This window comes from Apium graveolens, chromosome 4, assembly GCF_009905375.1.
Source record: "Apium graveolens cultivar Ventura chromosome 4, ASM990537v1, whole genome shotgun sequence".
NCBI classification, from domain to species: domain Eukaryota; kingdom Viridiplantae; phylum Streptophyta; class Magnoliopsida; order Apiales; family Apiaceae; genus Apium; species Apium graveolens.
The window spans coordinates 308976663-308994319 of record NC_133650.1 but is presented as its reverse complement, the minus strand read 5'-3'; the positions used below and the strand labels follow the sequence as shown (position 1 = coordinate 308994319).

Here is a 17657-nt window from a genome sequence, read left to right as displayed (position 1 = left end):
GGGGCCTGTAAAAATCAACACATTTGAAGGCTCATTTCGTGCTAAAGATGTACTCATGAACAAAATGTATTGTAAAATTCATTTTGCAAAACTAATTGCATGCAATAACACAGGGCTATTATCTCGAAAAGGATCCCAAAAATAACGAGTCGTCATTTTAGAAAATAATCAATAGCTTGATAATATTTTAATATTTTTGTAGCATTTGCGAACGTTTTCGAGAATTCTTACGAGGACCGTAAAATTTCTTTTGAAATAACTTAACAATCAAATATTATATATGATTTTAAAACTTGACAACCTAATAGAGCGGTGATTAAGACTCACTAACCACTCTTAAATAATACAACCATTACCATTATGAATCATTATATATCCTCATGATCATATCTCAACTAATCAATGTTTAGTTGCTTCAAGCATAATAAAAAATAATTAAAAAACAGTAATTATAACAACAAATCCATTATGAAACTGGTCTGTCTGAAGTACCATCAATATGATCCTTTGTCACCTTGATCAAGCTGAACATTTGGTGCACTAAAAGATCGAAAATGTTCGACATCATCATCGACAACAGACACATTTCTGGAACTTTCTTGCCCTGCATTAGCCTCCTGATGCTGAGATTGCAGCATAGATTGATAATTAAGCATTGAATTTCCTTGCATGTTGAGCACATTCTGTTGTGATTGTTGGTAGCTATTTGGTGTACTAGTAGTACTAACAATGTTGCTAGTAGTAGTAATATTAGCCATTGAAGTATTGTACAGAGGCTGAATATTAGCTACTTTTTGAGGTGAGGGGCGCAAAGGGTAGATCAAGGACTCTCCTCTAGCAGCAGCACCGAAAAGATCGAGACGACGCGAGAATGCTGACGTGGCAGTGGAGAAAGGAGGTGCAGGAATGCCAGTGAATTCTTGAACCATTTGTCTGAAGTTTGAGGTGTCTGTTGTGAGAACTGTGGTAGGTGCTCTTCTAGAAGCCCTAGTTCTCTTTTTTGGATTCTTGGAAACACTTGATTGGTGATGATCAAGTTGTGGCAAGGAATTTGAAAGTGGATGGTCTAGATTAATAGATAGGTTTGATGGTTGTTGTTGTTGTTGTGAGGGTGTGTATGATGTTTGGATAGTTTGGTCATTTTGAGGGTTTGTAGACCAAAAGTCTTGAATGTTATTATTATTAGTATTACTAGTGTATAGACTTGAAGTAGAGGGTGAGTGTGAAAATGGATGGAGAATATTGTTGTTATTGTTGTAAGTGTCATTAGAGTATAAAAAAGTGGGTTGATTGGTATTAGCTAAATGGTTTAATGTGTTTGTTTGAGGATTAAGAAGATAATTACTATCATGAGGGTGTGAAGAAGAATCATACTCTTCATCTCCTCCACTTGAAGATTGCATACTTCCACTGTTTGCAGAATCCATTGCTTTTATACCTAATATGTTAAAATGAACTAATTCTCAAAACTAAAAAGTCAAGAAACTACAAGAAAGCTAACCTTGCAGAGACAGAAACTAGATCTTGTATAGTTGTATGTTATATCATACAAACATAAGGTTACCTAGCTATATGGCTATATTAGCTTCCCTTAGAACTAAAGATCAATATGTGTGTGTGGGAGGGAGAGAGAGGGAGAGAGAGAGAGAGAGAGAGAGAGAGAGAGAGAGAGAGAGAGGTGCATACCTGCAGCTGGCTATCCTTTTGATGTGTTGAAGCTCCTAACAAAGATGTTTGCAGAATGGAGAGAAAATGAATGGTTTGATGAGTTTTGGCATATGCATATGAGAAACCAGGGGTATGTAATAAGCCAAGTTCAACACTTTCTCATAGAAAAGAGAAAACAAGGCTAAGCTAAAGGATTTTGTTTTAGATCTCCACTGAAAGAGAGAGGTAGGGAGAGCTAGATCAAGAAAATGTAGCCAGTTGGTGGCAACTATAAGAGTGAGAGAGAAAGAGAGAGAGATGGAGAGAGAGATGGTTGGCAACCAAGTTTTGATCAGTATGAATGTGAAAGGAAGAAAATGATGTAAATGTTAAAGGCTGAAAAAATGAAAAAGAATATTGAAGTGTGCGGTGGGAAGAGAAGAAACCAGACTTACCATAATTATAATATATTCCATGTATCTCTGCAATAATAATGAGGTGTACATAAATTTTAAATACTACACCCGGTCTCTTAATATTTTTCCCGTTTGTCTTTATCACGTTTGCCAACACATTTTTGATAGTTAATATTTTTAATTTCGTAATAATATAAAATATAAAAAGTTCACCTCATAAATATAAATCAAACAAAATCACTCATGACTATATCTACTCTTACAAATTAGGCGTAAATTAATAATTTATCTCATATTATGAACAGTCCTGACATATGAAACTAAAAAAGTAATAAGGTGCGGAGGGAGTAATATTTTTCATTGGTTTACGTCTACGTCTACTGCTCTCTTCATCCCAAATTAGTTGTCTTCTTTAAATTTTAGGCGTATTTGTATTTTAAGGCGACTTGATCGTATAGTTTCTTTAATTATTTTTTAATTTTATTTTTGTGAATAAAACTTTAATCCTAGAATTTTATTTACAAAAATAAAATTTGAAAAATAATTAACAGTGATATACGGTCAAGACACATTAAATTACGTACAAAAGTCAAATGTATATTATATCCATTTCCAAAATTTGCATACGAGAATTATATGTGAAAACCGATTTTTGCATCCATTATTAATGGAGTTTTTTCGTACACCGGGTAAATTTTACGGGTTCACGCAATATTCTACAAAACACGTGAACCTAGCTAAACCGCATATAAACGACATAATTTTATTCAGTAATCATGATCATAAATTCTCCTCCGTGAGATTCGAATCTGTGACTCTGGAGTCATAATCATAAATTCTCCTCCGTGGAATTCGAGAATTTACGTGAAATCCGACTTCCGAAAATCTACTGGATTATAATATTCGGAAAGCAGAAAGTTGCTAACCTGTGATACCTAATTATAATTTTTCTAAAAATTGTAGTTATCGAAATTAAAATATTGGATTAAAGATGATAATAATAAGAAAGTGTCTTAAAAATTAAACCTACTTTCTCCTAAATTCTGCTTTTGTGGGGCCGGTATTTGGAAGATAGGGGTTGGTGATCATATTATTTTCGTTTTTTAAATGATTTTTATTTGGATTTATATAACATGAAATAATAAGATTCTGTATTGAAACATATTGTAATTATCACATGTCCTTTTCATCCTGTACCATTGAATTACGCCTCATCGTCTTTGACCATGTCAAGTTTGAATTATGATGTACAAACTAATCTATACTATTACTATATTATAATAGCCGGAATAGAGATAATTTGGTTTAACGATTTTGACGGTTTGGTTCAACGATAATTCTCTAATTTTGATTATTACAAAAATAGATAAATAGTGTTATATATCTAATAAACTACTATTAAATATAGTATACTTATCCTACTAAACTACGAATACAACTTATCATATTATTAAAAATTATAAATAATAGTGTTACATATCTGCTAAACTACTAAATTGTTAAACTACTAGAAATAGTCTATTTATTCTACTAAATTACGACCACATGTGATTCTATTATATTTTTAAAAAATTTATAATCATTATATATTTATATAAATATTTTAAAAATATAATATAACTTGATAAATAAAAATTTAAAATATTAATGGAAACCCGTGCATCGCACGGGATTTATGCTAGTTTATAATTAATTTACAAAATATAATTAGTAGCGACATTACAATTGAAATGTTGTGAAATTATTAATACTTAAATTGAGTGTATTTTTTAAATAAATCACTTTCACTTACTTTAGAAAAAATGATTAGAAGAGAAGGAGATTTTTGAAACTACGATAAGAGATTTAAAAAGTAAAAAAAATAAAAAATGAACAATTTGTAGTTGGAAAATGTTATTTACGGAACAATTTATTTTGTTTGCGGAGAAAAAACAAGAGTGAAAATATAAAATTGTCTCTGTTATTAATACTTAAACAGAGTGTATTTTTAAAATAAACCACTTTCACTGACTATAGGAAAATTAATTAGACGAAAAGGAGATGTTTGAAACTACAATAAGAGATTTAAAAAGTTAAAAAAATAAAAAAAGAACAATTTGTAGTTGGAAAATATTATTTATGGAACAATTTTTTTTGTTCACGGAGTAAAAAAAGAGTGAAAATTCACAATAACTAGTTATTGAAAAAAAATTAAGATAAAGATACTTTGATAAATTCACACTTTTTTACCCTAAAAATAAAATTGTTATGAATATAACATTTCATTTTCGATTTCTGCACAAGTGTGCACAAAATTATCTAACGGCTTTTTTCAAAAATATTCAAGTTTAAAAATATTTTTACAATATACTGTTATTTTTTAAAAAAATTTGCAAAAATAATTTTTAATTTGCAAAAATACTATATTTCAATTTTCTTTTACAAAAATACGGTTTTTGACAACTAGTGTCAATTACGTGTAAACTCTGACGAGTTTCTGCAATTAAATACAACTACACTAAACTAATTTCGTATCTGTTTGATTTTGGTTGCTTCTGCAATAAATAATTGCGGAAACTTGTTTCTACTCGACCCATCAGCAACAAAGAAAAATTTATATTTCATATTTTTTGTATAAAAATATCAGTTCCATATTTTTCAAAAAAGAAAAATTATTTATTTTTAAGTGGTCAAGACTCGTAAACATGTATATAAAAAAGTCGAAGGCATAATTAACACGGTGGTGGCCCTAAATGTTACTTGGGGATTAAAAATGGCCCTAAATGTCACTTTAAAACGGTGCATCGTGTACCGTTTATGCAAAACACCTAAAACGGAACTTCGTGTAACGTTTTGGCATTTTAAATTTTTTTTTGCACAAAACGGTAGATAAAGTACCGGTACCGTTTTGGTACAAAACGCTATATGTACTATTTTGAGCAAAAACGATACTTCAACCTCCGTTTTGCACATTATAAAAAAATTTTAAAAAAAATAAAGTACCAAAACGGCACACTAAGTACCGTTTTGCATTAAAAAAATAAAATGGAAGACGAAGTACCGTTATGAAGTAATATTTTGGGTCATTATTTTCAAAAGTGACATTTTAGACCATTTAACACTCAAAAATGACATTTTGGTCCATTATTCTAATTAACGGGGTAGTACCAGCTATTTATGAAAGTTAAAAAAGTTTGTAACACAGTAAATTCTTCTTCTTTCGCAAATGCTTGATTCGAGGTTTGTTCTTCTTTCACACACACTCACACTTACATATATACACACACTCGATCACGCACACACGCGATTTTAATTTTATATACACACACGCGAATATGTTAATGGTTGAATTGAAGTTTTGTATGTTTTTTTACAGTTTTTTGGTTTTAAGTTAGGTTTTGGTTAAAGCCAGTGAAGTGTTTGATGAAAGTCCCGTGAGAATTTGTGTGATTGGAGTGAAGAAGATTGATTAGGTTCCCTAGTGCTCGAATTTGAAACTTACGCATTCGAAACACACTATAAATTATGCTCGTATAGAAAATTAGATGAAATCATTTTTGTTAAAATTTAAGATAAAAGGATGAATAAGAAACAAACTACCAAGTAAAGGATTATAATCCCCGGATAATCCGGGGACGAAAAAATGCTAAATATACCGGTTTTTTTATTGTTATATTAAGCAGAATACCCATATTTAAAGAACATGGCGAATTTTACCCATTCGTTTACCCGAATGGATAATGCGTAATGCAATCAGCGCCACAATCTCCTTCTCTTATTCTTCAACCTCTTATTTACACACACATATACATCAGCTCTTCTCTTGTACGCATACGATGGCATAAATGCCTTAATCTAGTTGATTGTATGATTGACGGGTGAATCTCTTAGGTGAAAACAAGTTTGGATTAGAGGTATAGATGTATGTATTGTATGTATATAGGCGTGAGTTTGTACCTGATGTTGCTGTGTCAGTGGGTGATGTATTTTTGCAAGTCGGTCTTGACAGATACACATTCTTTATTTTGGTATCTCATAGTATTATTATAACACAATACCCTAGTTGCACATGCGTATTTTGCAATACCTCCATCATAAATGCGTATTAGATAACAGTACCCAACTTAAATTTGCTTATTGAATGGTTACCCAAACTTACCATGCGTATAAATGGATACCCAAACGCCTGATGCGTATTACATCCGGTATTTTCCGCCAGCCTTATCAAATATTGGTATTCTCACCATTTAAATCTAAAAAGAGGGTATTTTGCCACTTCACCCTCCGGGGATTATAATCCTTTCACTATAATCCCCTCCTTATTTTTCCAAGGATTATAATTTTTAAAAATAGTCCAATCCCATGTTTGTTTCTAAACATATCAAAAGAATTATAATCCTTTAAATAGTGCTATCCATTGTATCCATTGTTTGTTAGGCAAAAAAATTAGGGATAGGATTAATTATAATTAAAAAAGTAATTTTAAATTGCATTCTTTTAAATTATATTCGGATCATAATTAATTGGGTTTCGTGGAAAAGAATAAATAAACATATTTTGGCAGAAACATTATATAAATTTGCATACATTTAAATAAACTAAAAATATTGCATGATCATTAAATATAAACTAAAGAAACATAGTTCAATAATGTTGCAATAATAAAACATCAATGTAAGAAATGTTAATTAATTATGCATCCCACAAGGATACGATGCTTTTTATTTAAGAAATGAATTTGGAGTTTGCTATGATCGCTGTAACGTAAAACTAATAAGGCAGAAGATACCATGCTCAGAAAACATTGATAATCACATTTATTTCACAGTGACAATGACATACATATAAACTAATAAGGCTCTAATCTTTTGTTAGATTAAAGCCTTGTATCATTGGCTGAGGGGAAAAAATGTAGCTAGAGTGCTAGAAATGTTGTATGATAAAATCTAGCTAGAGTGCTAGAAATGTTGGTCAATGATCAAGTGATACTAAAGAATATAATTAGCAACTACTATAAAAGAGTTTGAATAGCTAGTAAACTGGACTTGCACTATACCGGTAAAGAAATAGCATAATGTAAAGGGTTAGGAGCCAACAAATCATAACCGTTAAATGCAAAAAGGAACGAGGGTGAAGAGAGGGGCTCTTGAAAATTGCAGCAGCATGGAGTGGGGTGGGTTGTAATAAGGAAACATGGTACCCAATTGTATGTATCATCTGCTTCACGCACACACGGACTATCCCCTTCTCAAATATACATACATACATTTGTTATCTATCCTCTTCCTTTTGCTGCTACAATTCAAAACAAGTAAAACACCATAATTTTAGAAGGGGATATATTTGTTATCCCCTTCTGAATGTTGCTGTTGAAATATCAAAACAAATGCAGACATAATGTTGGGGGATACAGTAAAACGCAAACAAAGACGGATAATAGGACTGAGGGTACATTCAGAAGAACTTTTCTTGTTTTTCTAAAATGGAACGGGGAAATGAGGGTTTGAACCCATGACCAGCACTTGTTTTATTTATTACAACAAACTGGGAGTAGTAATAAATATATGCTCCAGTTGAATTGAGCATTTGATATTCCACCAGGCTAACCTTTCATACTCATTGTATTTCTCAGTTTCCAAGTTCTATTAAAGCTAATTTTAAATTATACATGATCCAGATTGGTCCTGATATGCTTATCAGTGGATTTCTTCAGCCTGTTCCTGACCTGACTCCTTCAGTTCCATCGATGGATGAAACTTCTGCAATTGATCCATCCATTTCCCTTTACGATCCAAGTGTTATATTTTTTTATAAAGCATGGGATCCCTATGGTGCCTTTTCTAACTTCTCTCACCATCCGATTAATGTTCCTGATGATAATGGTGATTACATTACTTGGTCAAGTGTAGAACACTATTATCAGGTTATGTTCTGGAAAATAATTTTTCATGTCAAATCCATCCTGGTAATTTATTTAATATGTTAAATCTCAAATATAGGCACACAAGTTTATGGGGATGAATGATCCTGAAGTAGGAAAATATATTGAAGACATAGTGCATGCAAAAAGTCCAGAGGAAGCAGCACGAAAAGGAAGAAAATTACAAAGGCAGCGGCCTGATCTGGTATGTCTTTTGTCAACAACAGTACGCGGATGAACGTAGAGATTGTCTTTCCTTTTTTAACAAGTCTAATATTAGAGCAGCAGTCTTATATGACCTGCCTGTTGATGTTATACCAGAAAGAATTTCATGAATGGTTTCTTTGTTCAATATAATTTGACTCTCGTTGAGTGATTGATCAATGCTTATATACTTTTGCAATTGGCTAGAACAGAAGACAGGAGTTAGTAGTCAGTATGGCCACAATATCTCTTTGTAGAGTATTTCTAACCTTTAATGGTTCCATGGAGATGAACTGAATATGAGCTTATAATAATCTGCAATTTGTTATTCTGACTTTTGTTACAATGCATATCGCTCTTTTGTTTCAAATCCTTTTACCCCTGTATTTCAAAGAAGTTGTATTTATCCTCTTGTACTTAAGGCGCTCAAACATCAAACAGCATATTTTATGGCATTAAACTAATCCTGAGAAGCTTAACTCTTTATGTATCAAAAAACTTTGATTATCTCTTATTGCATGTCCTATTAAAATTACCCTAGTGTCCTATGTTTTAGCTAGCTTATTGTGTCTTCTTAACTATTTTAAGTTTGGTCGGTTTGCTTAGTGACAACTTCTTGGATATGGTTCTCTCAACCATATATTTTGATTTAGATATTTAGATTGTCTAAAACACATGCAATAAGCTTAGTTACCCAGACTCTTCATTTTGCTTCGAGTACCTGTGTCGGACACTCGACACTCGGACATGGGTATGGACACTTGGACACTTATTTTAGGCCAAAAACATGTAAATTTTTCAGAATATTTCCGAGTCCGACACTTGGATACGAACCCGTGTTCCGACACCCATACCCGAGTCCGGGTAACATAGGCAATAAGTATGTTTTTGCATAAGAAAGAATGTAGGATTACATTACCTGTATGCATGATACCAATGTACCAAAGTTTAGAGGCCTTCTGGTACAAGTTTTACATAACAAATGCAGACTGTTATCTTTCGACAAGAATTTGGACTTCCTATTCATCTGTGGTTAGTGTTTGGTTAACGACCTATTTTTATTTCATCCACTTAACAGCCTCATGTGGCACTGATATGACCTTGGTGCTTCTGATGCACTTGTGACCAAGTCAATTTCTTTTTTTGAAGTCTTGTGACCAAGACATTAGATCCTCCACTATTTGTTGCTTGAAATAGTCATCCTTTAGCCGTCTAGCTAATGACAACATATCAATATAGTGCTGCAGCTTTTGTTATATGTTCCACAAATCTGTCATCTAATCTTTATTATTCATTTATGTACACAGTTTAGAAAGCTTGTTTCTAAACGCCGTCAATGTTTTCATTACATAATCATCCCATCAAGATAATTGAGAATACATGAGGTGCTGTTGTTGAATATACTTTAATCTACTATATAACTATCTTTATTGTTTTTGTACTGCAGGTAAGACCGGACTGGGAAGATGTGAAGGTTGATATTATGTACAAGGCCTTGAAATATAAATTCTCGATTTACCCGCACTTAAATTCTATACTGCTATCAACATCGGGATCTGTTCTAGTAGAAGCTTCACCTCATGATCTCTTCTGGGGAGGAGGCCGAGAAGGCGAAGGCATGAATTATCTGGGCAGGCTCCTGATGCAGTTAAGATCAGAGTTTCTTGGTGAGATTCCATCAAGTGGTAGCTCTATAGTTCAAGCTGAAAGAGAAAATGAAGCAAGAAATTGAGCCTGTAAGCTGTGTTATTTGTTTAAATCATTGTTTGATAATAGTCACCATCTTTTGTCATATTTCCAGTAAAACAAAGATGTGGAATTTACGGTTCATGGATGTAATTCTCCTTAATAAAATGATACCTTCAGTACCTGCTCATTTAAGATTCAAAAAGTGGCGATTAGAGGCAGACTAGTTGAGTACTTTGAGGTTCTTGGAGCTTTACATGTAGAGATTCATTTGTTCTTTGTATCTCTACATGTCATCAGGACTTGGAAGATTTCAAATAGCAGCCCACAAATACATTGTAGACTTGGTAGATATTCAATATTCGGACTTTTCTGCTTATGTTTGAAGTTTAGTTGCTCTCCTGATTGAGCTACACTACTAATACAGATTGAATGTATACTATCTGAAATATATCAGGAATTTAGGGGAGGCGAAGGACCCCTTTGAACCCCTAGATCCGCCTCTGCTGTCACTTCAAGAACCAAAAATCAGTGTGCAAAATTAATTATTTCCCCGTTTGGTCTGAGCTTCATCTTATACCTTATTAATAAGTAATCGATAAACATATCTATACTACAAAAAGCTTAAACATTTTCCGGATAGCATATGGAGTCTTACATCCCTTGCATATCACGATCAAATATATAGAGTTGGAATATTTGAGTCTGTGATGTAATATAAGAATATGGCTCCCTGTGATTCTCAGTTTCTCTTCTTTAAAAAGGTTGACTCTTAGAGATGAGGGACAGGGTTTCGCCTCTCAATGAAATCGTGTAGCCTTTCTAAGCTTTTTGAACTACAATATCCTACATTGGAAAATTGTACGAATCTCAGATCCTTTCCTGAACTTCCTCCAAATCTTACTGTCCTAAATTTGTGTACGCATTGAATACTACAACAGTTACCCGATATATCCAGATTAAAATAATTGAAGAAATTGTATATGGAGAAATACATCAGCTTGCGATCACTTCCGCCACTTCCTCCTCGTTTACAATCACTTGAAGCTCATAAATGCACAAGCCTGCATAATCTACCAGATCTGTCGATGTTGAAAGAAATAACCTCCTTAAGTACCGCAATCTGAATTTTTTTAGTTTGAAACAAAGTTCCCTACAGCCTACAGGTTGGTGTTGGCCTCTCTCCTTTTTTCGCTCTCAATGACAGAAAATCAATCTTTAATCAGTCTATTAACACTTTTTATGTTACAGGTAGGACGAGACAACTTCTCTTCATTTACAGCCAATCTTCCAAACAGGGAGGTTGCAGACTTGGAAGATAGATTTTTAGGTGTTGCGCTCTGGATTGTTCATTTACGTCTCGTTTTCGTTTCCAGGAAAAAGCACCTGCATTCTTCCGAAGATATTACTAGTAATGTCCAACCAACCGACCCTTCTTCGTGTTCCTCCTCTTCTTCTTCAGCTCCGCCTAAGTGGGACGTGTTCTTGAGCTTTTACGGAAAGGACACTCGCAGAGGCTTTACTTCACATCTTTACTCTGCTTTGGATCAACAAGGAATTCTTACCTTCAGAGATGATCCTGCTCTTGACAAGGGACAAGAAATTTCTTCTGCACTACTTGAAGCAATTAAACAATCGAAGATTTTCATCGTTGTTCTCTCGGAGAACTATGCTCGTTCGCCATGGTGCCTTAATGAGCTCGTACAGATCCTTAAATGCAAGACAACACAAATTCAGGTGATTCCTGTATTTTACTATGTTGATCCATCAGATGTTCGACACCAGAAGGGGAGTTTCAGGGAAGCTCTTAATGGCCATAGAAAGCGTCATTCCGTTGATATGATCGAGAAGTGGACATCAGCTCTTTCTGAAATTGCTGCACTATCAGGACACCGTCTCAGGAAAGAAGCGAATGAGTATGTCCCTTTATTTTTAAATATTGAAATAGTATTTTTTTTCTTCGTTGTCCAGGGGTTACTAATGTCATTATAAGTCCATCTACCTAATCATGATTGTTTTTATACAATTAGGAAGCGAATATTCTAATATCAAGTTAATCATAAGAAACTAAGCTCTCTGTTTTGAGGGGGGAGGGAATCCTACTTCAATGAATTTGTGTTTCCTTCTTGCATTTATTACAAACGTGTGACAGAGAAAAGTTACAATTTTAAATTTTGTTCAAAACAGGAAAGAATCAGAAATCATTCAAAAAATTGTAGGGGATGTGGCATCACGAGCATCTACAACTGTGTTACACCAAGAGAAAAATCTATTTGGGATAGATTCTGCTGTCGAAGAAATATATCAATTACTAAGCATGGAGTCTGATGCTGTACGTGCCATTGGTATCTGTGGGATGGGCGGAATTGGGAAGACTACAATTGCTAAAGCTTTCTACAACAGATACTGTAACAAATTCGATATTAGCTGCTTTAGCGTAAATGTTAAACAACATTCACAAGGTGGTAGTTCTCTACTTCAATTACTTCAGCAACTATTGATTGATCTTCTCCGAAAAAAGGATTATAAGATTCCTGATGTTGAAAGTGGAATTAGAAAACTGACACACATTCTTCATTCTAAGAGAGCTCTCATCGTTCTGGATGATTTGGACTGTGCAAACTATTCAGAATTGCTTGCGAGCATAGGCAACTTGTTTCCAGCTGGAAGTAAAATTATCATCACGACAAGAGATGCAAATCTGCTAAATAAATTAAAAGCAGATATATCAGAAGTTGATACATACATGGTGAAGACACTAGGAGAAATTGAGTCCTTGGAGCTTTTCAGCTATCACGCTTTTAGAAAATCAGTGCCGCCTGAAAGTTTCAAGGAGCTCTCCCTAAACTTTGTAACTCATGCCGGTGGTCTTCCATTAGCTCTTAAGGTGTTGGGGTCATCTTTACTGGGTAGGACGGATGAGTCATTCTGGAAAGAAAAGCTTGAAAAAGTTAAAGCAATCCCGGAGAATGATATACAGAAAATCCTTCAACTGAGCTACGATGAATTAGAGGATGAGACGCAGAAGAAAATTTTCCTCGATATTGCTTTCTTTGTCGGAAAGGACAAAGATGAGGCTACTGATGTTTTCAAATCTTGTGATTTCTTTCCTGGTGTTGGAATTCAAAATCTAGTGGACAGATGTCTAGTGACAATTGATGAAGATAATACGTTACAGATGCATAATCTTATCCAAGACATGGGAAGGGAACTTGGGAAGACTACACGCTTGTTCTTGAGAGGAAATGCCTGGAAGAGCTTGCAAAATCCAGAGGTAATCAATTCAAATGAAAATACTATTAAACGCTAAAATGAACAACTCACATTCATTATCAGGAACTTTTCTTAATATTTATGATATATTTCATGATCACAGTTTTTATATATTTCATTCATTATTGATGAACTTATCAGGGAAAAAATAATGTTGAAGGCCTTATACTAGACTTGACAACTTCCACAAACAAGCAAATGAGTACAGTAATATTCCAAAGGATGCACAACTTGAGATTACTTCAAATAATTGATGCAAATGATATTACAGGAAGTTTTGAAAATTTACTTCCCAAATTAAGATGCATTAGGTGGCATTATTGTCCGTGGAAGTATTTGTCTTCTACCTTTTGTCCAGAAGATCTCGTCTCCTTTGACATGTCAGGTGGTAAATTCAAAAGATTATGGAAAGGACCAAAGGTAGGTAAATACAACAGTTAGTATTCTGTATTCTATATTTCTTTCCTGGTCTTTAATATATTTACAAAATATATATATTTATACATCACTATTTCAATTAAACTCTTCTAATTTTTTTTTTAAAGTATTTGTTGAAGTTTAATAAAGAAAACTACGAAAAATTAATTAGTATATCATATACATTTCATAGACAATTTAATGTACAAAAAATCTATACAATTATATAATAGACGAAATATTGAAAGTTTGGTCGTCCGTACCTCTTTTTTGGCACACGATGATTTTACCAAACTACCCTTACTTAAAAATTCTTATAATTTTGGATTAATATTTAATAGGGATAATTAATTCTAACATCCCTGAACTATAGGCATTTTTTTTCTAGGTCCCTGAACTATAAATGTAAATTCACAAGTAATTCAACTTTTGATTTTTTCCTATCGCGGTCCTTCCGTTAAAATCTAAGTAATACCGTTAGTTTTTCAGTAACGTGACAAATTTTTTAAGAATATTTTTAAAGTTTCAGATAATCAAAGGCAACTTTGAAGGTGATTTTGATGTCCAAATTCGAAGTTTGAGTAACCAAAACGCTCATTTTTCAATCCTCTACCCATCTAAACCATCAAAATTCTGTTTGGAAAACTTTTAATTTTTGAATGGAACTAGGGTTTTAATTAGATTATTTTTCAGTGATTTTGACGTTATTGATGGATAGAGTATTGAAAAACGAGCGATTTGGTTGCTCAAGCTTTAAGTTTGAAAACTGGAATAATTTTCAAAATTGTCTTTGATTCTTCGGACCTTCAAGAATGTTTTTCGGAACGGCGTCAATATGATTTTAACGGAAGGACTCCGATGAGAAAAACTCAAAAGTTGAATTACTTATAAATTTATATTTATAGTTCAGGGATTTATATTTAAGGACGTTAGAATTAATTTTCCCTATTTAATATTACAAAATCTGGTGATAAAAAAGAGGAGCATCCTTTGAACCCGATTAAAATCCTTAATCCTGCAGACTTCTTCGAGTTTACAGATGTATAATACTCCCTCCATCTCATATTATGTGTCTTGTGTTGACTAATATGTGATCAAATTGACCAAGTTTTGATCGATAATTACGACAATTTTATGTATTATTTTTAAAAAACTAGAAATACATTTGAAAGAGAATTAAATATATTTTTTAATGATACTAATTTTAAAAATTATCTAATTATATATATTAAGCGTAATTTGCAGTCAAAATTTAAATAATTTGACTGTTGACTAGTCATGACACATAATATGAGATGGAGGGAGTATGTATAATGGTACATGCGAATATGGGCCAAGTTGCCATGTTAGTCAGAGAGACAAAGTCTGGTGTACTAAGATTTTAAAATTATATTTATAACACTATCTATACTTATTTACTTATATTATTTTATACCATCAATTTTATTATATCAATATATATATATATATATTAAAAATTTGATTTTCAGTTATTTATTAATAATATCATTATTAGTTATTACTAATATTTAATCTGTTACCCTTTCAACTAAAAAATTATTTATCTTTTTTAACAAAAACACGTTACTTTTTATATTTATTGCAACTAAAACACTTTCTTTCTCGAAAATATTACGGGCAAGTATATTTAATAAAATAAAATAATAAAATAATAATTAATTATCTTTTATGACTAAAATAAATTACCTTTTCTATTTAACCTAACTAAGCCCCCTTCTTTTACAAAAATAACATGGACAATTTCAATTAATAAAATAAAATAACTATTTTAGGTAATTTTTAGCTTTAATTACTTGGCCTTTTATTATAATTTTTAATTTAAATACTCCAAGAGTTATTTAATTTACAAAGTAGAAATCTATAGTTGGGCTTTATTGACTTTTTAGTTGTGTGAAACAGCCCATCAAACAGATGAATTATCTCACTTGTTTGAATCTGAGCAAATGCTCTGATTTAAAACGATTACCTGATTCGTTGGGTGATATGAAGGCCTTGAAGAAGATTGATGCAAGTTGGACCGCAATTGAGAAACTGCCTGATTCAATTACTAAATTAAAGGGGTTGATTACATTGAAATTTTACAAATGCAAGAAGCTAAGAAAGTTACCTCAAGATATTGGGAATATGCAAGGCTTAGAGTATTTTGATGCACGTTTAACTGCAATTGAACAACTGCCAGATTCGTTTGGGGGCCTCGTCAATTTGGTTGAACTGGATTTGGCCTATTGCAAAAAGCTTAGAAATCTTCCAAATAGTATATGTAAGCTCAAGTTGCTTAAGGGACTATATTTGAGCTGTTGTTCAAACCTGGAGCAATTGCCTGAGCAATTGGGGAAGATGCAATCTTTAGAATACCTGTCTGCAGCTAACACAGCAATTGAACAACTGCCAGATTCTATTGAACTGCTGGGTAAGTTAAAAAGGTTGTATTTTACAGATTGCAAGAAGCTTAAATTTGTGCCTGCAAGTATCTGGAATCTTACCTCAGTTGAAGATTTAAGTCTTCACCCAGGGGAGACAGATGAAATCAGTTTGCCTGATTCAGTAAAAGATATGAACAAGTTATGGAATCTGAACCTGACTTGTAATGTAAGATTATGCCTGCCTATGATTTTATGTTTCCCTTCTTTGCAAATGTTAACTCTTACTGACGACGGACCGGTTCTCTCTTCGGCAATACCATTCAGCCTTTCTAAGCTTTTCATCCTACGATATCTTACATTGAATAACTTTACAAGTCTTGGGTCCTCCCTTCCGGAACTTCCTTTGAATTTAAGAGATTTGAACATAAATAATCACACTTCACTAGAGCAACTACCTGATTTATCGAGCTTAGGAAAGTTGCGAGACTTGAAAATAGAGGGATGCATCAACCTTCAATCAATCTCGTTACTTCCTTCTCATCTTAATAGACTTATCATTGAAGAATGCACAAGCCTACAAGATGTAGCAGATCTGTCAATTTTGAAGGAATTGGAACGATTGAGTTTTATCGGGTGCAACAATCTGAAGTCAATAAGTTTGGAACAGAGTTTCCTTGAGGTTTGTTGCTGTTGGTCTCACAATGACACACAATCACACTTCAATATACTTGCATTTTGATTTTATGTTACAGGGTAAACGACCATTTAAAGCTGATCTACCAAACACGGAGGTAGCAGAATGGTTCAACTATAAAAGCAGTGGGCATACAGTCTCTTTTCTTGTCCCGCCAAGCTTTGAATCGAACTTCTTAGGTCTTGCACTCTGGGTTGTGTATACATGCAAACAGAAACAGAAGTGGAAATACATGAGAGCTGTTATTAGGAATGACACGGAGGGCATAACGGAGAATTATCCCATCTTCTTTGTACATAGTGTAGCCGGTGAAGCACAGTCAAGGATACAACGCATACACAATCTCACAATGAAAAGTGGAGACAGAATTAAGATTTCTATTCCAGGCCTACTGTATTCTGATTCTAAACTTAAAGTTCCAGTTGGAGAAATGAAGGTGAAGATGTGTGGGATTCATGTTATACCAGTAAAGAATTGCTAGCAAAGAATTGTACTTTACTTTAGTAAGTGTACTCTGCAATTAAAGAATTGCTCGCCTCTGTAAGTGTACTTTGTACCGTTTATTTTTTATTTTATTTTTTTTAACACATGAACGCTACACTACGCCACGCTTTGCCTTCTTTTTATTTTTAATTTTTTATTTTCTTATTTTGTAAACGTGTAACTTTATGTAACGTTTTAACCTCAAAACACTACTTCACCTAGCATTTTACGCATTAAAAAAAATATTTTTTAAAAATATTGTTAAATTAGGTTATACACTTAATTTTTAAAATTATTTAATTTAGAGTTTACATTTTTTGTTCCTAGACCATAAACCCTAGATTAAGTTAGGTTTTAAGCGTTTAGGGCTACCCTAAATCGATATATGTTTTATTAATTATTTTTTTAATCTATATTGTACTATAATAACCGAAATATGATATAATTTGATACGCCTTTTTTTGGTTTAATTTTTTATTTTCTTATTTTGTAAATGTGTAACTTTATGTAACGTTTTAACCTCAAAACACTACTTCACCTAGCATTTTACGCAT

General features: G+C 32.9%; 2 protein-coding genes across 2 annotated transcripts; one reads left to right on the top strand and one right to left on the bottom strand.

The window, feature by feature from the left end:
* Positions 1 to 341: 341 nt before the first annotated feature.
* Positions 342 to 2067, bottom strand: LOC141721674 (uncharacterized). Its single transcript, XM_074524700.1, has 2 exons — positions 1687 to 2067; positions 342 to 1438 (listed from the first exon to the last, which is right to left on the bottom strand). The coding sequence occupies exon 2, from the start codon at positions 1425 to 1427 to the stop codon at positions 495 to 497; it is 933 nt and encodes a 310-aa protein (XP_074380801.1). The 5' UTR covers positions 1428 to 1438; positions 1687 to 2067; the 3' UTR covers positions 342 to 494.
* Positions 2068 to 5165: 3098 nt separating this feature from the next.
* Positions 5166 to 17205, top strand: LOC141721667 (TMV resistance protein N-like). The gene is made up of 9 exons (XM_074524691.1): positions 5166 to 5282; positions 7720 to 7965; positions 8042 to 8167; positions 9614 to 9902; positions 11104 to 11768; positions 12040 to 13126; positions 13267 to 13545; positions 15463 to 16605; positions 16679 to 17205. The coding sequence occupies exons 4-9, from the start codon at positions 9882 to 9884 to the stop codon at positions 17099 to 17101; spliced, it is 3618 nt and encodes a 1205-aa protein (XP_074380792.1). The 5' UTR covers positions 5166 to 5282; positions 7720 to 7965; positions 8042 to 8167; positions 9614 to 9881; the 3' UTR covers positions 17102 to 17205.
* The last annotated feature ends 452 nt before the right edge of the window (positions 17206 to 17657 follow it).

Coding starts and splice junctions, on each gene's coding strand:
- LOC141721674 (XM_074524700.1), bottom strand. CDS start 1,427: ATGGATTCTGCAAACAGTGGAAGTATGCAATCTTCAAGTGGAGGAGAT.
- LOC141721667 (XM_074524691.1), top strand. CDS start 9,882: ATGAAGCAAGAAATTGAGCCT. Junction 9,903..11,103: donor TGAAGCAAGAAATTGAGCCT/GTAAGCTGTGTT, acceptor TTTATGTTACAG/GTAGGACGAGACAACTTCTC. Junction 13,546..15,462: donor GATTATGGAAAGGACCAAAG/GTAGGTAAATAC, acceptor TGTGTGAAACAG/CCCATCAAACAGATGAATTA.